This window comes from Empidonax traillii, unplaced genomic scaffold (genome assembly GCF_003031625.1).
Source record: "Empidonax traillii isolate 1590-97213 ecotype Southwest subspecies unplaced genomic scaffold, ASM303162v1 scaffold187:size1931383, whole genome shotgun sequence".
In the NCBI taxonomy this organism is placed as follows: Eukaryota; Metazoa; Chordata; class Aves; order Passeriformes; family Tyrannidae; genus Empidonax; species Empidonax traillii.
The window spans coordinates 1,494,549-1,517,492 of NW_020955380.1; the positions used below are offsets into that span (position 1 = coordinate 1,494,549).

Below are 22,944 nucleotides of genomic sequence, written 5' to 3' on the forward strand. Positions count from 1 at the left end.
TGTGGAAGGTGTGTGCGCTCCCCTCTGCTTTTCCCTGCAGATGGACCTGGGACCTTGTGGCTTTACACTGGAGGAGCGCTGGCTCCACGGGCGAGGGAGCTGGGAAAGGGGAAGGATGTGTGAGGAGCCCAGGGAGCCTGCCAGCACCCCTCACTCTCCTGGCCCGGCAGACTGGGCCTGTGTGTGGCCAGCTGGGCTCCAGAAACAACCTGGTCTGCTGACCAGCACTTGGGAATTGTGTTTAGCGCTTCTTTTTTATTTATAGGTTTTATAAACATATATATATATATATACACACATATATTATATATATATATGCACACAAATGCTAAGTTTCAGAAGCAGCACACATATGCTTGCAGTTAGCAAGCTCTCATGCAGACAGCTCTACATCTAGCTTGAGTGGGATTTTGAGGTGTTTTTAGAGGAAAAAAGGCACAATTAGGACAACAGAATACCCCACATTTTCTGCCCTGTCCTGGAGGTGGCTGTCCCATAGCGGTATGGGACAGACGACCCTGTGCTATCCCAGGTAGCTGCTGCCCCTGCCTGCCTGCTGCCCCCAGTCTCCCTTGGTCTCAATCCCCCCTCTCATCTGTTCCCACCACAGATGCAGATCCCACGAGCATTTCCTGCCTGTGCTCCATCTCTCCTCCTGATCTCTGGTGTTCTGCCGTCACTGCACGGTTTTGTTTCCTTGCCCTCATTTCAAATCCCATCACTGCCTCAGCCTCCTAGGAGAGATAAGGGCTGGGGTGGAGGTAAAACCAGGCCTGTGGTTGTCGGCTGATGGCACACAGTGTTCAAAACACCCTGTGTGATCGTGCCCTGGTTGGACTATGATGTGCATCCCCCCCTCCATGGGTGAACATCCCCAAAAAGAGCGTTAGGCACAGGTCAGCACACTCTCCCTCACCTCCCAAAACTGTGGCAGCTTGGTCAAAGGCATTTGGCAGAGGTGTGGGGAGGGGATTTGGAGGGATTTAGGAGCTGGGAGAATGGGCTGAATCCAAGGAGGAGCGAGCATCAGCCAGTGCTCAGGCAGCAGCATCTGAAATGAATGAGTACCGGGGTTTGCCCAGAGAGGCTGCTGGCAGAGAGAGCATCTTGGCCGAGAGGAAGGAGTGGCACAGGAGCGCTTAGGAGGTGGGGAACCTGCCAGCCAGACCCCCAGCACTGCCCGAGGTGGGTCTGAAACAGCCCTGGCAGCCAGTGATCAAGCATGACTCAGTCCCTTTCCTCTAACACTGTGCTAAAAACTATCCACAGCACGGACAGAGCTGCAGTGTTCTTAGAACAAGGATGCAGAGTGCTTGGGAAATGGGATCACACAGTGAGATGCCCCCATTTCTGCTGTGAGAGGGTGTGTGGAAGGGGTCTGGATGTCAAGAGCCCTCCTAAAGGGGAGCTTTCCTGCAAGCGGGGCCAAGAGGAGTGCTTGGGAAGTGATTTTGTGAGGTTCTTGTTAATTTGGATCTTGATTCAGATACCAGAAGTGTTTTCCATATTTTCCAGGCACCCATCTGTCACAGTGATGAGCCCTGCACAGTACTTGTCAGCAAATAAATGAAATATTCTGGTGAGATTCACTGCATTTAGTGCTGGGAGATGAGATCTGGCTTGCGAGATACTTATACCTCATGCTGCTTATCTTATTTTGTACAGATTTTTGTCCCAGTATTTTAATAGATACTGTTTTGATTGTGTAAAATAATACTGTAGAGCAAAAATAGCTGGGCAGAGTCCTAGGGGTGATACTGTGGGGAGCTGTTTGCGCCAGGATGAAGATCATGGCTGAGCATCTCCCAGGCACCGGAGAGATTGCAGCGAGAGTGTGGGGGGGGTGATGGGGGTGGTGGGACTGGTAGCCAGGAGCTAACTGGGGAAGCTGGGAAGCCTCTGGCATCACTGGCTCCCACCAAGTCTTTCAGACCTCCAAGTCACTGAACAGAGGATTCATGTGCTGAAGCTCTCTGGCTCCGTCGTTAAAAAAACCCCGGTGGCGCTGGGGGATTCAGCGTTTAATTAACTTGCCAAGTGGTAACGTTGACCAGAATTATGCAGGAAGACTTCTATTTTAGTTAATTACAGTTTTGTTGTAGCCCATTAGTAAATTAAAACAATTGCAGGGTAAGACCCAGCGGAGGTTGGCGAGCCCGGCTGGGGCCACCTGCCAGCCGATTCCAGAGCTCCAGGGTGGCTGGCACAGCCCCATCCTTGCAGCCCCTCAATGCAGACCAACCCCACGTGTTGCCCACCCTCCCTCACCCCCTCGGAGGCAGCCTGGGCAGCAGTTGGCACGGCCATTGCTGCCCCTTCAGCAGCCTGCAGGAATTGCAGACTTATCCAGCATTCCCCAATACCACTTTCAGGGTGCACAGTTAAAAACTGGGATGGTCACTACTACTTGAATATGATGCCCTGCACCTGGAGCTCTGTCCTGCCTCTTGTGACACCACCACCACTTCTCTCTCCAGAAACCCACTTTTTCCATAACTCCTCTGCAAATCCCGGTGGTTTTGAGGCGAGGAAGGCACGGAGCCTGAGGCCTGTAAGCTGATAACCAGCTGGGCTGGGCAGCCCCCGGCGCCCTCACCCCCCTGCTTCCAACTGGCTTTTTTCCAGCGTGCCCTGCCATGCCAGCGCCTCTTCACTTCAGATGGCATCTCAGGTGCACTTTGGTTTCATCCCTCTCTTTAATTATTGATGTTCTGCTCTGCCCAGAGCCTGCTCTGCATCCCAGCAGTGCTGCCCATCTTCCTTCCCTGTGTGCCGCAGCCTTCCTCAGCCTTCCTCAGCCTTCCTCCTCCCCATCACCTGCACTCCGTGGAGTTAAACCCCCCATGCCCATCCCCATGGTGATCCTGAGGCAGCAAACCTCAGTGCCAGGCAAGCCCCCATCCCAATCCTGATCAGGGCCAAGGTTTCCAGCATCTTCAGACAGGCACCACCGTGCTTTTGCCATAAGCTCCTTAACTGCTTTCCACCTCCGCGAGGGGCACCCTGACTTCCTGGATATCCAAGGTTTTGGACATGCAAAGCACTAAATACAGCCTAATTATTATTATCTTCGTGGGATCTGGTTAATCTCGATGGGGATTTACAAGCTGTTAGCAAACCAGACGGTCCTCCAATGTTTGCATGTTTCTCAGGGGCAGCTTAATCCCCTTGGCTGTGTTCACTGGGAAATGCCTGAGGCCAAATTATAAGGAGGAGGGAGCTGCTTCAGAGCCGGTCCTCCTGAGAGGGAGCAGAGGTGCTGTGGGATAACCAAACACCGAGCTGTAAACGCTGCAGGACCGCAGGAGAGGGATGGATCATTTGTCACCAGCAGAGCGTGGGGGGTTGGCACGGGGCTGGGAGGTGCCTCAGCTTCAGCATCCTCATGGAGCCTCTGGGTTTTACCACCCAGATGCAGGACAGGTGTCAGTGCTGGGGTTGATGGGGCTGCAGAGGTCTCTTAAGGGTGGAATGAAAAGCTCTGAATGGTTTGCCAGAGGCATTCCCTCAGGCACGGACAGCTTTGTTTGCATGCACCTTCCTGCAGCTGCCACAGGCAGGATTTCTCGCTCCCTGGTGTGCCTGTGGGAGCCGGGCAGCTCACAGCTGCTGCTGCTGGAGTGTTCACTGCAGCCAGCGCGGGATGTGATGGCAAACGCCATGCTGGCTGCTGCAGCACGGTCTGTGCCCACACGCAGCTCCACGCAGCACTGGCTGTGACAGGGACAGGGCTCTCCCACAGCTCGGGAAAATTCACTTATCCCTCACTGGTTTTCTGCCATCCAGGGCTGTAACCACGCAGTGATTTTCCACAGGGGTTCAGACTGAAGCACAGCACGCTGGACTGTCAGCAAGGTCCCCCAGGAAGACCCCAGAGGTGCTGAAAGAAAAACCAGGAAGAGAAAATGCAAACTCCATATACACTAGCCTCTTGTTTTGGGTGTTTCCGGGCTTGGCCAGCACCTCTCATGGCCAAGGACCCACTCCACCTGCCCTTTGCCTGGCTCCTGCCTCCACGCTGTACCTGTGTCTTCCTGCTTACTTTGAAAGATGAGGAGCATTTCAGAGTGGAGCTCCACAATCTTTTTGGCAGGGCTATTTTTAACAGAAATTGTTCCCTTATCCACTTCCTAGTGCGGTCCCATGAAGAGTGGAGCTGTCACATCTGTGAGAGCAGGATGGCAGGGTGAGCTGCTCAAACTGGGGCAGCTGCCAAGAGGAATGGCTGCAGAGCCACAGCTGGGAGGAACCTGAGGGAGGAGGCTCAGAGCAACCTGAAGAGCCATCAGATCACAGAATCATAGAATGGTTTGGGTTGGAAGGGACCTTCAAGATCATCTTGTTCCAAGCAATGGACAAAATGGCCATGCCATGGGCAGGGACACCTTCCCCTAGAACAGGTTGCTCAAAGCCCCATCCAGCCTGGCCATGAACACTTCCAGGGATGGGGCATCTCCATGAAAGGGATCAGTACTGTGCTTGCTTAGTTTTGGAGACTTTGCCCAAGCCTCATGCTGATTAGATTACACCAGCAGTGACTTCTGCCTCTCCATGGACACAAGAGCCACCTCCTTGGATGGGACCCGATTGGCACTCAGCATCCACAGTTGGTACTTGGTGGCCACTGTTGGTCTTCCATGGTCTTCCTGGGCTTGAATTTTGCCCTGAAAGGGCAAAAGCAGCCATGCCCATCCCTCATCCAGAGGTCTGCCAGCCAGCATGGTCTGGCAGGTTGGGATATCAGGAGCATGGGCAATGCCCCGGATGAGGCAGTCTGGGTAGTTCAAGGCAAGCTGATCTCCTCCAGCTCCTGCAGGATCATGTGGGAGGTGGTACCATGGCGTGGCAGAGAGGGATGGGCAGGAGCTGAGCTGAGCTCTGCCCTGGCACATCCAGCCCATCCCCTCTGCATCTCATCCCTCTCCTCACTGCCTGCATCGGGGAGGGAGCTCTGGCGAAGAAAAATGGGATCCCTGAAAGAAAAATGAAAGGTCGCGTATTTCCATGAGGCAGGGTTTCAATTTGTGTCACACAATCACATTTCCTTCTGCAGTCTGGAATAATTACACAGCGGAGCAGGGCGAGCAGATCTGATTCAGAGGCACGGGGATGAGAACGAGTTCTGAAATAAAAGAAGACAAATGCAATCATTAAGATACAATAGGCTGCACTTGCCCCTTAATTAGACTTTCTCTTTGATTAAGCAGTAATTAAATATTACCGTGCTGAAAGGGATTTTTTTAATGGCCCTCCGAAGCCCTAATGTATTCTTAAGATGTTTGTGTGAAGAGCAGGGGCTGCTGGGGGGAGCTGGGGGTGGGAGGATGTTCTACGCCTGCCCCATCCCCACAGGAGCAGCCCTCCCACCCCTCTCCTCCCCAGAGGGCGTGGGCTGGTGGCTGCTCCTGGGTGGGATTGCTGTGGGAGTGAAGTGTCCATGGGGAAGCCTGCTCTTCCTGGCCACTCCCGGCATCTCATCCTAACCTGGGCAAGGCTATCACAGCGCTGCTGTCCTGTAGGTGTGGGAGTTAGTGTCATAGAATAGAACCGTGGAATTGGTTAGATTGGAAAAGATGCCCAAGATAATCCAACCTTTACCCCGGCACTGCCAAGCCCATTCAGCTCTGTCCCTAAGTACCACATCTACATGTCTTTTAAATCTTTCAGGGAAGGTGACTCCACCGCTTCCCTGGGCAGCCTGTTCCAGTACTTGACAACCCTTTCAGCAAAGAAATTTTTCCTAATATCAAATCTAAACCTCTTCTGGCACAACCTGAGGCTGTTTCCTCTATGTCATTTTGGTGAATCTCATCTTCTACAGGCAGTCTTTGGTCTCTGTGGCCCCAGGGAACACAACTGGCTCACAGCCCTGGCCCCATGCTGGTCCAGCTGAAGACCAAGACCACCTCTCTGACAGTGTGACAGCTCCTTGGGGCCTGTCCTTCTGAGGTTGGCCACCCCAAGCTTTGGGAGGCATGGATCAGCAAAGGAGAAGTCTGGGAAAAGGACCTGGAGCATATTTGTGCTGTTAGCAGCAAAACCAAAAAGACCTAAGATGCTGAAACATCTAAAGGGAAGGAAATGTCAGGCCCCTATTCCTGGACATTCCTGAGTGGGTAAAAATAGCCCTTGGGCGACCTGGGGGGGAGAGTGCTTCTGATCTTTTAATGCAGAGCCCCTGCCGTAGCCCTGCGGGCTCTCTGCTACTCACAGCCCTGCTTGCCTCTGCTTTTTCCAGGCCATAAAACGACAGCTCTTGCTGAGAATTTCACTAGAAGAGATTGGCTTGTTCTTTTCCTGCACAGCGTGTACTTTGGGTAGTATCTTCGGGAAATTTTGGCGCACTTGTGTACCCAGTATTTTTGTTAACCTAGAAAAATTGTTCCCTAAGTGTTATGATTATGCTATTAAATTTTTATTGTATCAAAGAAAACAAATTGGAGCGAGAGAGGAGCTGTATGGAGCTGAGAGGTGTTAAGCTACAGTAGTAATCTGCCTTTAATTGTTTAATTTTGCTTAAAACTGAAAATACCACAAGGCTGGAGATGAAAGAGCTGGTGGTGCCGAGGAGTTGTGGGGCAGAGCGTGCAATCCCTGTGCTGTACCCATGGTCCCTCTGGCTGGACATCACTGGGTTCTGGACAGGGACAGGGGTGGGTTTAAGCTGGATTCGGATGGTTTGTAGGGTATGGCTACACCACTGCCGGTTATTTGGTTATTTGGTTATTTGGTTTGGGTGGGCCGAGTCCTTTGCACCATGTGTAGAGCTCCTGGAGGAGATCCCCGCCTGGGGGGGGAAGCTCCCAGAGCCTGAACAGCGTTTTTCCTTCCGCTCTTTTGCAGAAGAACGAATGGCTGTGCTTGAACTGCCAAACCCAGCGGCTGCTCGAAGGCAGCCTCGGCGACCCTGCCCCGATGCCACTGCCCACCCCAAAGCCACCGTCCACCGGCTCCCCGCGGCATCAGCCGCCCGCCGCTGGCCAGCAGCAGAGAGCACCCACACCGGCACCCGCACCCGCCGAGCCAGCGGCACCCCCTGAGCCACAGCCCTCGCCTGCCAAGAGCCTCCGGGCTGCCGAGCAGAGCAGGACTCCCAGCCCCGCCCCGGCAGAGAAGAAGCCCCCGGCAGCGGCAGAAAAGAAGCCCCCAGTGGTGGCAGAAAAGAAACCTCCAGTGGTGGCAGAAAAGAAGCCCCCGGCACCAGCAGAGGAAAAGCCGCCGCCCAAAGCTGCCACAGAGCCTTCCAGAACTCCTGAGATCGCCATTCCGAAGGGAAAGAGCGTGACCCCCAAACCGGAGGTGGAGAGCAAGGAGAGCCGGGCACTGCCCGAGGCACCGCGGGCGAAGGAGCAGGAGGTGAGCTCTGAGTGTGCCTCCATCTCCCAGCATCCCCAGAGACCGCTTCCTGCCCCAGGCTGGCTTGGTGCTGAACCGCGCCTCTGGTGGCAGCTGTGCTCACAAATGGGGACAATTATTCCAAATCAGAACACAAACCATGTTGTTGAGGCCATTTGGCCCGGGAAATGGTCTTCTGGGGAATGGTGAGTTCCAAACACTGGTGTCTCAGCATTCCCAAATGCCTTAGGACCTTCACAGGCTTCATGGCAGCATGCTGGTATTTGCCTTCTAATAAATTAGGACTACATCAAGTTGGGCAAAATGTAGTAGTTCAGGTCATCTCTGGCCTTTGGATTTGTTTTAAAATAATATAAAGGCAGTTGGATTTGTCATGAAATGAAAAACTTGTTTCCTCACATTCCATGTTGCAGCAGTGGGCATTTTTCAAGCTCCTAGTCCCACTTTTTGCAAATTCAGTTCAATTTTGAGAAACATTTGGCTGCCTTGGGATAGTGTTACCCCATGAACAGCCATCCCAGCAGCAACGAGCAGAGCCTCCCACGGGGAGGGGATGCAGCAGGAGGTCCTCACCAGCCAGGAGGGGTTGGCTGCCCCCCAAAATCAAGTGGTCTGCAGTGCCTCTATGGCAGGGTGGCAGGCCCTGAGTGTGATGGCACTGTCCCCATGGCTTGGAGGCTTGCCCCCCACACTGCCTAATTGCAAAGCCAATGCAAGGGGCCTGTTTATTTCTGCTGGCATCTAATGAGGATCCTGGGAGCTGCCCTGCTTCTGAGGGCTGGTTTGGGAGCTGGAGGCTCCCAGTTTTTTAAACATATTTGTTAGTTCCCTGATGCCTTTGTCCCCAGGACAATTTGCTGTGCCACACCCTGCTTGCAGCACTCCCTGTCACCTGCCTTTGTTAGTACCCACAAGTTGCTGATGAGCCATTGAGTTGGGAACATGGTAGGGGGGTCCCCCACCTTTCATGCTGGGCTGGCTCCCAGTGCTGCCCAGACCTTCTGCGTGCTCCCTGGGAGCGGGTTTTGGGGGAAGCGGGGGCAGCAGCTCCGGAGCCGCCCAGGTCTGATGATGTGCTCTCCCTTGCCCACAGGATGGGAGCAAGCCTTACCCCCCGGACCTGTCCCGCAGCCCCCAGAGCCTCAGCGACACCGGCTACTCCTCCGATGGCATCTCCAGCTCGCAGAGTGAGATCACCGGCCTGGTGCAGCAGGAGGAGGAGAAGCTGAGCAGCACCGGGCTGGCTGGGCAGAGCCCCCCCAGCCCCTCTGAGCTCACCAAGCTGGAGAGCAGCATGCGGCCCCTCCTGGAAGGCCGGGGTGCCCCACCAGAGCCCACCGAGCGTGGAAAAGGCCGTTCGGAGACACAGGAAGACCAGCGACAACGGCAGCGGCCACGGTACCTCTCTATTACCCCTGAAGCCTTCGACTCGGACGAGGAGCTGGAGGACATCCTGGAGGAGGATGAGGAGTGGGATAACCAGCGGGAGCGGCGGGAAAGCGCTGAGTCCTCAGATGAGTTTGGCAGCAAGCTGCGGCACGACTACGTGGAGGACAGCAGTGAGGGGGGCTTCTCCCCAGTGCCCCCCCGGGCCAAGGGCCGGGAATCAGAGGTGAGCGATGAGGAGTTCATGCGGAGGCAGATCCTGGAGATGAGTGCGGAGGAGGACAACCTTGAAGAGGAGGAGGAAGGCTACGGGCGCACCAAGTACAGCGTCCCCAAAGCCGGGCAGAAGGCTGAGGCAGAGAAGGGCAAAGAGCCAGCGCCGGCCAAGCGGCGCCTGCCACACGGTGCCAGCAGCATGTACACGGAGGAGAGGAAGGAGGTGGAGGCAGCAGAGGGCGATGACTTGAGCACGGCCCAGGGTGGGCTGCGGCGATTCAAGACCATCGAGCTGAACAGCACAACCGGCTATGGCCGGGAGATGGAGATGGGCCAGGAGGCGGACACCAGCCTGGACCGGGAGCCCGAGCTGGAGATGGAGAGCCTGACGGGCTCCCCTGAGGAGCGCTCCCGGGGCGAGTATTCCTCCACCCTACCAGCCACGACGCCCAGTTACACCTCGGGCACCTCACCCACCTCCATCTCCTCTCTGGAGGAGGACAGCGACAGCAGCCCCAGCCGCCGGCAGCGGCTGGAGGAGGTGAAGCAGCAGAGAAAGGCTCGGCACCGCTCGCACGGCCCCTTGCTGCCCACCATTGAGGACTCATCTGAGGAGGAGGAGATGCGGGAGGAAGAGGAGCTGCTGCGGGAACAGGAGAAGATGAGGGAGGTGGAGCAGCAGCGCATCCGGAGCACAGCACGCAAGACCAAGCGTGACAAGGAGGAGCTGAGGGCCCAGCGGAGGAGGGAGCGCTCCAAAACCCCCCCCAGCAACCTCTCCCCCATCGAGGACGCCTCCCCCACTGAGGAGCTGCGACAGGCGGCGGAGATGGAGGAGCTGCACCGCTCCTCCTGCTCTGAGTACTCGCCTTCCATCGATTCAGAGGCAGAGAGCTTTGACGCTGTGACCTCCAAGCTGTACAAGTCGGGCAGCGAGTACAACCTGCCCACCTTCATGTCGCTCTACTCCCCGACAGAGAAGGTGGAGACGACTGGGCCCAGCCAGCCCACCAGCAAGCCCCTCAAGAGCGCCGAGGAAGCCTACGAGGAGATGATGAGGAAGGCAGAGATGATGCAAAAGCAGCAGGTCCAGCAGGCCCAGCCAGCCTCTTCCTTTGGCAGCACCTACCAGCAGATCAGCTACCGCGGCACCGAGGGCCAGAATGGTTTTGAGTACCAGTATGCTGACGAGTACCGGTACGACGGTGGCCTCACACGCTCCTCCCAGCCTGACTATCCCAGCGCCCTGCCGAAGGTGGGAGCAGTGTATGAGGAGATCCTGCAGACCTCGCAGAGCATCTCCAGGATGCACCAGTCGTCTTCCTTCGACCTGGCCCTCGAGCAGGGTGAGAAGGTGAAGGGGCAGGAGGAGGCGTACCAGGAGAAGCGCTTCCTCAATGCCGAGAGTGCCTATGCCGACCTGTTGAAGCAGAACGGCGGCCCGCTCACCCCCGGCACCAGCCCCACACAGCTCTCCGCTCCCGTCTCCTTTGCCAGCTCTGACAGCAGCACCGGCAAGACCATTCCCGATGTCCGGGTCACACAGCATTTTGCAAAAGAGGGGCAAGACCTAGCCAAGGTTCAGAGTGCCCCGGCAGCACCCAGCCCAGTATCCAAGGCTACCACCACTCCTTATGCCTACAGCAAAGGTGCCAGCACAGTGACAACAGCGGCTGGCAGCCCCGGGAGCACACTGCGGAGCTACGGCTCACCAGCTCCAGAGGCCCCATCCATAGCTGGGAGAAGCTACACTCCAGCAAAGAGCACCGTCAGCTATGGCTCGCAGACAGAGGACACCAGCAGAACCAGGACGGTGGAGATCAGCGTGCAGACAGCCAGGGAGAAGCTCCCAGCCGCGAGTGACAGCAAGCCTGCACTGCCCAAGACATACCCTTTCTTCAAGACCTCCAGCCCTCCACTCTCTCCCACCTCCCCCACACAGAGTCCCACCCGCACCACAAAGGCCACGGCCGAGTTTTCCACGCAGACGCAGAGCCCTGTCCTCTCCTACGAGGGTCCCTCTGCCGCGGACACCTCTTCCCCCATGGTGGCACAGGGCACGCAGACACCGCACCGGGCAGGCTCGCCACGCCTGACCCGGCAGGCCTCCTCACAGGACTCCGCCTTCATGGTGATCACGCTGGCGGCTGACGCAGCCAGCCAAACCAAGCCAGTCAGCTCTGGCGCCTTGACGTCCCCAACCTCATCCCCCACCCGGCCAAGCCGGCAGCTGCTGGCCCACGGTTACACCCAGACACCGGAGCCAGAGCAGCTGGCAGGTGCCTACATCAGGGCACAGCCAGTGAAGGACCACGCCCAGAAAGCACCTGCCGTGACTTCAGCTGCTGACGGCATCACAGGGCTATACAGCTGGGGAGCGCTCCCTGCGGAAAACATCTCCCTCTGCCGCATCTCCTCCATCCCCGGCACGTCCCGAGTGGAGCCAGGGCCCAAGGTGCCAAGCAGCAATGCTGTGGATTTGAGGACCGCCCTGAAGTCTGCCCCCATCATCATAACAGACCAAGGCATGGATCTCACATCCTTGGCTACTGAGGCCAGGAAATACTGCTTGACCCTGGACCACATCCCAAACCGGCAGTCCACAGCCATCCAGCCCTTGATCATCAACCTCAACGCCCAGGAGCAGCCCCATGCCATCATCGCAGCAGCCAGCACTGCCAGCCTGGCCATCGCCTCCCCCATGATCCTTTCACAGTCCAAACAACCTGTGGTCTATGGAGACCCTTTCCAGAGCCGTGTGGACTTTGGGCAGGGGACTGGGAGCCCAGTGTGCTTGGCGCAGGTGAAGCAGGTGGAACAGGGAGTCCAAACGGCCACTGTCAGAGCCAGCGGGGTAGCCAGTGGCAAGCCCGAGCCTGCCGCTGCCCCCCAGACCAAATTTGCGAGGTATGGAGCGCCAGGCCAGATGGCGAAGAAGGACGTGCTCCTCACACAGACTGGCGGGGTGCAGAATGCCGGTGGCCTTCCGCAGTCCTTCCCACCAGAGCCAGGCTCGGAGGTGTACCGGGCAGTACCGGTGGAGCTGAAGACCCAGGGCCCTCTCCTTGCCCTGGGCGGCAAGAAGTCCCAGGTGATGATGGTGCAGATGGAAGAGGCAGCCACTGGCCCAGTGACCAAAGTGCTGAAGGAGGAGGCGCCGACCAACGTGCTGGACCTCACGGGCGTGAAGCCAGAAAGCCAGGTGGCCTGCTGTGACATGGTCTACAAGTTCCCCTTTGGCGGCAGCTGCACTGGTGCTTTCAACCCCACCTCCAAGATGCCAGAGAAGAAAGCTGGGGAGGCAACAGTGGTGCCTGGACGGAAAGCCAGTGGGCCCCTGTATGGCAGCAGAGAGCCAGAGCTGACGGAGACCTTCCCCTACCGGGAGCAGCCAGCCCCAGCACCTGCACTCTACGAGGAGCAGAAATTTTATCCACCTAGCGCCTTTGGCCGCCTCTACTCCTCCATGTCAGACACAAACCTCTCCGAAATAGGGATGGGCTACTACCACACGAAGGGGGATCAGCCCTTCCCCTCCCCGGCGGGCGATGCTGCTGTGGACCTGAGCACCATGAAGCACTCCTACAGCGTGGGCTTTGCTGAGGGGGGTTACCTGGGCCAGGGGCTGCAGTACGGCTCCTTCTCCGACCTGCGACAACCAGGAGAGCTGCTGAGCCACCCATTCCCCATGCGGAGGTACAACTCAGCCTCCAACATCTACTCCGACTACCGTTTCTCGCCCCGAGGGGACCTGGCCAGCTTCCAGGAGTCCAGCCTGGCCCACTACAGCGCCACCACGGCACGTGAGATCAGCCGCATGTGCGCTGCCCTCAACTCCATGGACCAGTACGGGGGCCGGCACGCCAATGGCCCCGACATGCTGCCCTATGGCCCCAGCGCTGGGCAGGGGGGCACGGGGGGGCTGGCAGCTCAGCAGCAGGGCCCCGTACCGCCCAAACCCAGCGGGATGTACAACCCCACCTTCCCCGAGGGACGGCAGGGCTTCAGCAACCTGGCACAGTACAATGTTCCTGGCGTCCGCCTGGGCGCCATCCGGCAGATGCTTCCTTCCACTGCAACCGTGCGGGCCGCCGACGGCATGATCTACTCCACCATCAACACGCCCATTGCCTCCACGCTGCCCATCACCACCCAGCCAGCCTCAGTGCTGCGGCCCATGCTGCGTGGGCTGTACAGACCCTACGGCCCTGGTGGCGTGGCAGCGGTCCCGCTGGCCAGCCTGGCCAGGCTGCCCGTTGTCACCCCTCGTGTCCCGCTGGCGGCACAGGGCCTGTACCGCTTCCCGGCCCCAAGCCACGCAGCCCCAAGCCATGCAGCCCAGAGCCACGCAGCCCCAAGCCACCCGGCTCCTAGCCGTCCAGCCCCAGCAGCCTCACTGATGGAGACGCCTGTCTACCTGGGGAAGCCTGTCGTCAGCACAGCACCAGCGACAGCGGGAGCTGGTCCCACTCCCAAAGCCCCTGCTGCCCCAGCTGCCCCAGCCAGTGGCTTGCAGAGAGCAGAGCCGCCACCGGCTGCACCTCGTGCAGAGGCGCCGGCAGCACCAGCAGCTGCCAAGGAGAGCGTGCAAGCAGCTGCAGCGCCCAAGCCACCACTGGATGGGGCTCTGCGGGAGGAGCGGGAGCGGGAAGAGGAACGTCAGCGCAAGCAGCAGGAGCACGTGCTGCAGCTGGAGCGGGAGCGCGTGGAGCTGGAGAAGCTGCGGCAGCTGCGGCTGCAGGAGGAGCTGGAGCGGGAGCGTGCGGAGCTGCAGCGGCACCGGGAGAAGGAGCAGATGTTGGTGCAGCGGGAGCTGCAGGAGCTGCAGTGCATCAAGCAGCAGGTGCTGCAGCAGCAACAGGAGGAGCGGCACGCACAGCTGGCGCTGCAGCGGGAGCAGCTCGCCCAGCAGCGCCTCCAACTCGAGCACATCCACCAGCTCCAGCACCAGCTGCAGCAGCAGCTGGAGGAGCAGAAGCGGCAGAAGACCATCTTCCCTGCACCCGTCGAGCCCACCGCCCGCCCACCTGAGGGGCCCGCCGAGGCACCACGGGGGCTGCCACACAACGGGCAGGCATGGGCCCCACCAGGCCAGGCACCCCCAGAAGGGCCTGCCGGCCCCCGCTACCCTGTGCCACAGCGGCCGCTCAGCAGCTCAGCCTCGGACATGTCACTGCAAGTCGAGGAGTCCTGGGAGCCCAGCCGGGGCATCAAGAAGAGGAACTCGATGCCGCGGTTGCGGGATGCCTACGAGAAGGAGGCGACACGGGAGGCCTTCGCGGCAAGGAAGACAGCGGACAGTAGCGTGCAGACGGACGAGGAGGATGGCGAGGAGCGGTACATGCTGTCACGGCGGCGGCGGACGCGGCGCAGCGCTGACTGCAGCGTGCAGACAGACGAGGAGGACAGCGGGGAGTGGGAGCAGCCCGTGCGCCGCCGGCGCTCCAGGGCCTCACGTCATGCTGAGGCCAGTGCCGAGGGCAAGACGGACGGGGTGACCCGTGGTACAGCCAGCGTGGGCATCCAGACCATCAGCGACTGCTCAGTGCAGACAGAGCCCGACCAGCTCCTCCGTGTCTCCCCCTCCATCCACATCACCACCCATGACCCCCGGGTGGAGATTGTGAAGTATATCTCGGCCCCGGAGAAGACGCAGCGGGGTGAGAGCCTGGCCTGCCAGACGGAGCCGGAGCCAGCCCCTCAACCTGGCGTCGTGGTCCCCCAGCTGACAGTGCCCACTACCATCCCTCCCTACTCTACCAACCTCCAGATAGTGAGCACAGGCCCCCTGGACCCCCACGCAGTCCGGCAGCAGACCCTAGGCAAGTTCGAGAAGAAGAAGCCAGATCCCCTGGAAATCGGCTACCAGTCCCATCTGCCGGCTGAATCCCTCTCCCAGCTGGTGACTCGCCAGCCACCCCGCTCTCCCCAGGTCCTCTACTCACCCGTCTCCCCCCTGTCCCCTCACCGTCTCCTGGAGTCCTCCTTCGCCACCAGCGAGCGGCTGAACAAGGCCCACGTCCCCCCACAGAAGCACTTCACCACCGACTTAGCCCAGCGCCAGCAGACGCTGCCACGCCCCATCAAGACCATGCAGCGCTCCCTCTCTGACCCCAAGCCCATCAGCCCCACCGCCGAGGAGGCCGGCAAGGACAGGTTTTCCCTCTATCAGCACCCACTGCTGCCCAGCACCCAGGTATGTCACCATAGGGAACAACCTTCCGCTCAGGGATCAGCCCCGGGAGGCACCTCGGGACATTTCAGTTTCATTAGCACTGTGGCAATTAATATTTCAAAAGGCCAGCTTCCTGTGGCAGCTGATGGCAGCCAGTGGGCACAGACATGCACTGACACTGGCAGCCAGAGGGATGCCTTGGAGGTCCACTGGCTGCACAAGCCTGTCAGCAGGCAGGAGCTGCTGTGGGATGGCAGGATCAGGGCTCTCCCCTATCCCATTTTCCCTGCTCCAGCTGGGTCCCCCTTCTCACACAAGGAGCCACCATCACGCACAGCTCCATTTCGGGTTGTGGTGGCTCTTGCTCACACCTTTGTCTCTACACACTGAGGTTGCCTTGAGCTGCCAAGTGCCCAGGCAGGAGCCACGGGGCAGTTCCTGGGGCAGCAGTACCCCGGGCAGTTTCCCGAGTCTCTCTGCCACGTGCCCGCAGATAGAAAGCATTTTTTGCGGCAGAGGGCACACACGCGGCCGTCCCGGCACTTGGCCGGCTGCCACCCCCGGTAATTACTCACGGAAAGCGCCCTGCCTGTTACTTCCATCCTATTTATTGCGCTTTTACATAAACGCCGCTTCCTCGGTGCGTGGGGGAACACGTGCACAGTGGGATGCCTCACCACAACCCCCGGGGCATGGGAGGAGCACTGTGATGCTTGGGGTGGGACACGGTGGGGGGGACACCCACCCTGCCCTCTGACCCACTGTCCCTTGGCTTTGCAGGTGGGGGGGCTGCAGTCGAGCTCACTGGCACGCAAGGTGAAGCGGACACTGCCCAGCCCACCGCCCGAGGAGCCCCACGTCCCCCTGGCCAGCCCAGCTGCCTCCCAGCTCTACCTGAGCAGCCTGGCCACCAAGGCCACCGCGCCGGTCACCAAGGCCAGCCTGCTGAAGGAGCTTGACCGTGACCTAAGGCTGGTGGAGCACGAGGCCACCAAGCTGCGGAAGAAGCAGGCGGAGCTGGACGAGGAAGAAAAGGAGATTGATGCCAAGCTGAAGTACCTGGAGCTGGGCATCACCCAGCGCAAGGAGTCGCTGCTGAAGGATCGGGGTGGTGGGCGGGACCACCCCTACCTGCGCTACCCTGGGGACCGCCGTGACTACCTGTCGGACAGCGAGCTGCACAGCCTGCGCCTCGCCGCCTACGACAGTGCCGGCCTGCGCCCCACACCTGCTGGACAGTACCCCGACTACACTGCTGCCGCCGCCGCCGCCTCCTACGGCGCCTACCCCTACCCTGCCCCGCAGGGCCCCGCTGCCTTCCCGCCGCCGCGCCTGCAGCACCCCCAGTACCCCACAGCCAGCACCTCACAGGATGGCTTGTCAGCAGCCCCATTGCCCACCTTCACCTCGCCTGGTGCCTTCCCGGCCCACGGCACCACATACCCAGAGCTGGCCACGCCAGCCCAGCCAGGCTTCCAGCCCCCAAACCCCTACCAAGCCCCCAGCGCCTATCCCGGGACAGCCGCCGTGCCGGCAGCACAGCCCACCCTCTACCAGAGCCCAGCGGACTTAGCTGGTGGGCACCAGAAGCCACGGCAGACCTCACTGGCTGACCTGGAACAGAAGATCCCCACCAACTACGAGGTCATCAGCGCAGCCACCAGCTCCTCTGCCGCGCCTGACGTCACCTTCAGCACCGCACCGGCGAGCGGCGGCTACGAGCAGTACAAGGCGCCTGAGACCCGGCCAACCGAGAGAACCAGCACGACACCAGGCCCCTCGGCCAGCTACTCTTCTGAGTCCCTCTACACCAGCCTGGAGCAGAACATCCCCCGTAACTATGTGATGATTGAGGACATCAGCGAGCTCACCAAGGAGAGTCCAGCAGTGGAGGGGCACAAAGCTGAGCCGGTGGGCATGAGCGTCGACAGCCGCCACGGCAGAGAGAAGAGCGACCTGGGGGACACCGAGAGCTCCAGCCGGCCCTGCTGCTACACCAAAGCTGAGGAGGAGTCTGAGGAGGATATCTACGACCACCATGGCCCTGACTATCGTGGGAAGAACAGCTACTACCGGGGCACAGAGAGCAATGGCAGAGTGTCAGGGAGCTCCACCAGCTCGAGCTACTACTATGGGGACAGTGAGTACCGGCACTCCTCACGGGTGGACAAGCATGGCTCTGGCACACCACTACCGAAGCATTCTTCCAAAAACCTAGCACCTGCTGTCATCTCCTCCAAGCGCAGCAAGCACAGGAAGCAGGGCATGGAGCAGAAGATCTCCAAGTTCTCCCCCATTGAAGAAGCCAAAGACGTGGAGTCAGACCTGGCCTCCTACTCAGCAACAACCTCAGTTGGCAGCAGCAACGTGGCCTCCAGGGCCAAGAAGATGCAGGATGAGATCACCTACGGCCTAAAGAAGAATGTCTATGAGCAGCAGAAGTACTACGGCGTCTCCAGCCGGGATCTGGTGGACGAGGAGGAGCGGGTTTACTCCAGCAGCAGCAGAACCCGCTCCTCTGGCTATGGGGTGGAAAAGTCCTCTGGCCGGGAGATGGGCAGCCGGAGCAAGTCCTATGAGCGGGAGGGCATGGAGCGCTCCCAGAAAGTCAGCTCCAAGCCCTCATCCCTCAGCATGAGCCAGAGCCGCGGGCGGGCGCCCATGCGCTCCCAGCCCTCGGAGGAGGAGAGCCCCGTCAGCCCCCTGGGGAAGTCAGTTGGGGGGTCACGCACTGCGGGGGGGCCAGGCCCTCAGTCTGCAGGGGACCCCTGCTCCCAGTTCTGCTCCAGCCACTCGTTGCCTGATGTGCAAAAGCACATCAAAGACGTGCCAAGGAGTCACTCGTACAAGCACGAGGAGGGCTACGGCATGGACGATGCCCATTGCGTTGTCTCGGACAGCGAAGGTAACGGCTCCCCGTGGTGACCACCCCAGAGCATGGCACTTCCCCGGGGCATGCCTGTCCGCTCGTACGCAGAGACACTCTCACCGCCTCAGTTTGCTTGACACGTGCCTTCCTCCCCCCACCCCGGGTGTTCGCTGTTAGCCGGTCCTGCACGGTGCCCCACCGCGCCGTGCCGCTCCGCGTCCCGTCCCCACCGGCACGTGCTGTCCCCCGCGCGCGTGCCCGCTGCTTGCCTGTCCCACTCATTGCATGGCTTCCACCCGGGCAGCCTCGAGCGAGAGATTGACTGTGGTTTGTTTTTGGTTTCCGAAGCCTATCATTTGGGTCAGGAGGAGACAGACTGGTTTGATAAGCCCAGGGAGGCGCGGGCGGAGAGGGTCAGGCACTACGGTGGCCACTCTTCCTCGCAGAAGAGACCCCCAGTTAAGCACACCTACCACGATTATGACGAGCCCCCCGATGAAGACTCGTGGCAGCACGACGACTACCCCCAGCACCGCGAGCACCGGCACCACAGGGAGTACGATCGCCACGCTGGCACCTCCCGGCACGCCAGCGACGAGCCCCCGCGCCGCTCGGCAAAGCAGCACCCACGGGAGTCTGGCCGCCACGAGCCCCGCGGCCATGGGCCACCATCCGGCCCCAAGAAGGCACAGCAGCCTGAGTCCCGTGCGCCTTACGGCCCCAGCTCTGCTGAGTATGGCCCATCATCCCGTCCTGCTGCTCACCACCATGGCACCGAGACTCCCAAGGCACAGAAGCCTTCCCAGCCACACGTGTCGGCCACAACAGCGCCCAAGTCGGAGCCCCTCGCACACCCACAGCAGCCGGCGGCCAGGCAGCAGCAGGCAGGGCAGCCGGCAGCACGGCAGCAGCAGCCAACGGCACGGCAGACTGCCCAGCCGGCGGGCTCAGCACAGCCCGAGGCCAGGGGCAGGACACAGGGACCCGCCTCGGCCCGGCCACCACAGCAGCAGCCGGGGCCAGTCCAGGCAGCAGGGAAGGCACCGGCGGCGCTCCACGCACAGCCGGGCGGACACCCGGCACCGGCGGTAAGTATGGGCATGGCTGGCTGGGCCCCACAGTTCTGCCTGGGATTGGACCAGCTGGCTGTGGCCAGGGGCTGGCAGAAGGGCTGGAGACAGGAGCCATGGGGCAAAGAGTATCCCACCCATATGCCTAGCACAACGATCCCTGGGTGCCTTGGGAGCAGCCATCCCCTTGAAGAGACCCAGGAGGGGACATCCCTATGCCCTGGATCCCTTACTGCCTCTTTTGGGGCTGTGGAACACTGTTCGGGCATTTCCTCCTGGATTGGGCCACCCCTGGAGGATGCTCTGCTGGGAGAGTGAGCCCTGAGAGCTCTTTTCCCCATTCCAGACAAAAGCGGAGCCGACGGACACATCCAAACCCGCAGCGAAAGTGCCACAGCAGCCAGGGAGAGCGCCAGCAGCACAGCCCCTGGGAGCAGCAGGTCAGTGGGCCCCAGTGGCACAGTGCCATCTGTCCCCTCTCGTGCCAGCTGCCTGGCACCCTGGGGGCTTGGCCGAGCTCCCCCAGCTGGGCCTGTCCCCTGCTAACGGTGGTTTTGTTTGTCCCCCAGCAGACAGCAAGGCCGGTCCAAGGGCGGCTGGGCCACGTGGTCCCGCTGGCATGGCCACGGGGCAGCCTGGTGGGGAAGGAGAGAGTGTCTTCTCCAAAATCCTGCCAGGGGGGGCAGCAGAACAAGCAGGCAAACTGACTGAAGGTGAGGGCTGCTCCCGGGATGGGGATGGGGTGATGATGCTCTTCTTTGCCAAAGGGGTCAGGTGCTCTGGGGATGGGTGGGGTGCAGTGCTCCTGCAGTTTGGGGCCCGGGAAGAGGGGGACCAGGGGGGCCACCCTGACACCTCTTCTGGCTTCCCCACAGCGGTGTCAGCTTTCGGCAAGAAGTTCACTTCGTTCTGGTGAGAGAACGGCACAAGGTGAGTGCAGATGGCACCAGGCACTGCGCCGTGGGCTCTCCCTGCCCCCGGTTGTGCCTGACACCTTCCTGCTCCCTCCTGCTGCAGGAGTTTGGGAAGCGAGTGGAGATTGAGTCGTTGCAGTGGAAAAACCTATGAAGAAGCCATTGAATTCAGCACGCAGCGCCAGACTCTGAGTATAACGGTGAGTGCCCATGTAGAGGCCTGGAGAAGTAGGCTGCCCTTAAGGATGAATCCTCACACTGGGCTCCCCTCTACCATGCCATCCCTGAGGCTCCTGTGGCACTGCTGTCACCCCAACACATACTGAGCTCTGCCCTGCCACAGTCCCAGCCACCACTGTGGGAAGGACCCGGTGATTCCCTGTCCCCTTCACTCTGGGCCACTCATCTCCATCTTCATGTCCAGGTGCTGGCCCCAAGCCAAGGCATGGGGGCTTGGCCTTGTTTCCCACTCTGGGCAGAGCCGTGTGGGCCGATGCCATGAGGATGCTGGTGCAGACCTTGGGTTTGCAGGGAAGGTTTGGGTGGCCCGGGCTCTGCTCCGGGAGCCCGTCCAGCGCGGGGGCGGCAGCAGCTGCTCTGCCGGCAGTGCCTCTTGGCTCTCTGGGGCCCGTTTGCTCAGGCCGATGCTGCTGCTCAGCAGGGCCCTTCCGTGGGGATGGGGCTGCTCAGACTAATGCCTCTCTCTCTGTCTCTCACAAGCTTTTGAAAGCAGGGCGATCCCTGGATGCTGGACCAAACAGCGGCCGAGCAGGGGCCCGGCGGATGCCCTGGGGCAGGTGCCCCCCAAGCCTGGCGAGCAGCTCCAGCGCGGCACATGGCAAGCCCCAGCAGCCGCCACGAGGGGATGGGCCTGATCCAGACCTTTGGGTCGGGCCCTATGGGTGGGCTGCGGCCCTTTCTCAAGATTATACGCAGAGTTGCTCCCTCCAAACCCCAGCTCTGGCCTCTTCATAGGTTTTTCCGCCCCACAAGCCGAGGGCTGGGCGCCATGGGCGCCGCTCCTCCTTCCCAACCCCATCCGCCCCACCGGGGCTGTCCCCGTGCCCCCTGCACTGCGGCCCGCTCCCGGCCCCGCCGGGGAGCCCCCGGAGCGCGTCAGCTAGGACCTAACACTGTTTCACTACCGAAATACGAGGCCATAGGACTCTGACAGGCGGCGCGGCCGGCTGGGCGCGCGTCCCAAAGCCATTGGAAGCATTGAAAGGGCCGCGCTCGCCCTCGCCACGCAGCCAGCGCACCTGCCGCGGGCACCCCTTTTCTTTCAAGAACAGCCTTAATCATCCCACTTTGATTTCTGTGTATACCTCATCCGCACCGGGGGGGGGGAGGGGGGGCACGGGGCGTCGTCGGGGGAGTTCCTTTTTTTCTCGGTTTCTTTGGGTTCATTTTCTTTTGGTTTTTGGGGTTTTATTTTTCTAAAGTTTATACCAAATCCTCTTCCCTCTTTGCTTTGTGCGATGAGTTAGCACATGGGCTGTCGTCTGTAGAAGCAATAGAGTGCAGGAGGCTACAAAAGAGCACAAATCCCGTGGAACAAGATCAGGAGAGCTTTGCCTCCAGCAGTATCCTTCCTTTTACTGTGCAATCCAAGTCCTTCTCAAGCCATTTTGCGGGGACGGCCGGCGCAGCAGCCGGCGGCCAAAGCCCACTCGCCCTGCCAGGAGGGGGTTCCCCAGGGGGGGAGGCAGCCTGAGGAGGGGGCTCACCCACGCCCCGCCGCCTCCCCACGCTGGCAGTGCCCCGCCGGCACCCCTGCGGCGGGGGGCACCCGCCCACCCACCCGCCCGATGTTCTATGCAACGAAATAACACGACTCCAGAACAAGACCTGTGAATAGCTAATCAGTTCAATGTCGCGCCCAAGGGTTCCATCGCAAAGCGTGCCGCCGAGCGACCCGAGAACTACTCTGTACTGACCACCCGTGCGTATGAATTCGTGGCATGTTCGACCCACGGAGGGCCACTTTGCCAAAGGGCAGCCCTAGCGCCCGTGACCGTCTGTCCCGTCGTAGAGCATGGCTTGCTACTTCTCTGCACGGTTCCACCCGCCTTTCAGTGCTTGCTGTTCTTTGCCTGGACTTTTCTTTTTTTCTTTTCCATCAGTCCATCGCTGTACTGAAAGCTCTTAGCAGATTTATGCACTTGTGATCGAGGACCCGGCTGCCGCGGGAAGCCCACACACTCCGTGGCAAATCCCTCGCCGGGGGCTCTGCCGGTGCCCAGGGCTGTAGGGGAGGCCGGTGGCTGTGGGATGGGGGGGGGGGGTCAGCGTGGCACTGCCGGGGGCAGCCCCACCGAGGCGCCCCCCGGCCCCGCGCACACCCGCCGCCTCTCCCCGCCGCTGACAAGTGCAGAGCCTGAGGGTGCCTCCCCGGCCCCCGCCACTCCTCGCGCTGTAAATACTTGTACAGTGTGTAAATCGCACGCGGGACCGAGACCCCGCCGGGGCTTATCTCGCCGCCCGAGCACATCCGCCGCCTTGCCTTCGTGCCTGCCAGGACCGGGGGCACAGAGCCCACCCCCGCCAGGCAGGGCCCCCAGCCCGAACCGTGGCGGTCTGTCCAGGGCGGGGGGACAGGGGGTGCAAAGACCGAGGGCCGAGCGCGGCTGGGCGCTGTCTCCAGCGGTGAGTGCGATGCCGGGTGCGCTCCCTCTGAACATTGTGACGGTGTGCGTGTCTGCTGTGCTCTGTGCCACCCGTAGTGACCCCGTACCGTGCCGTACCGTGCCGTACCGCCCCCGCCGCTGTGTCGTGACTCCCTCCCAGAAGCTGCCCCCTCACCAGGTGTTTCTGTGGGAACAGAATAAAAAGGACTTGACACAAACGACGGACTGGCCCCGATTCCTGCCTGTCTGCGGATGGGGGGGGGGCAGGGGGCTGAAACCCCTGGGCATGGTGTGGGTGGCCAGTATGGGAGCCCCGTGGGTCTAGTTGGCA

The 22,944-nt window shown here is 60.5% G+C and overlaps 1 protein-coding gene across 1 annotated transcript in view; it reads left to right on the plus strand.

Annotated features, from left to right (window-relative positions):
• The window catches only part of BSN (bassoon presynaptic cytomatrix protein), a 90,486-nt gene extending 67,654 nt beyond the window's left edge, over positions 1-22,832 (plus strand). Inside the window, exons 4-12 of the mRNA XM_027886424.1 lie at positions 6,844-7,356; positions 8,450-15,154; positions 15,914-18,038; positions 18,351-19,090; positions 19,419-19,512; positions 19,642-19,785; positions 19,948-20,002; positions 20,090-20,186; positions 20,707-22,832. Coding sequence (XP_027742225.1) covers positions 6,844-7,356; positions 8,450-15,154; positions 15,914-18,038; positions 18,351-19,090; positions 19,419-19,512; positions 19,642-19,785; positions 19,948-19,988 — 10,362 coding nt within the window. The 3' untranslated portion in view covers positions 19,989-20,002; positions 20,090-20,186; positions 20,707-22,832. The remainder of the gene's footprint in view (positions 1-6,843; positions 7,357-8,449; positions 15,155-15,913; positions 18,039-18,350; positions 19,091-19,418; positions 19,513-19,641; positions 19,786-19,947; positions 20,003-20,089; positions 20,187-20,706) is intronic.
• Positions 22,833-22,944: the final 112 nt, after the last annotated feature.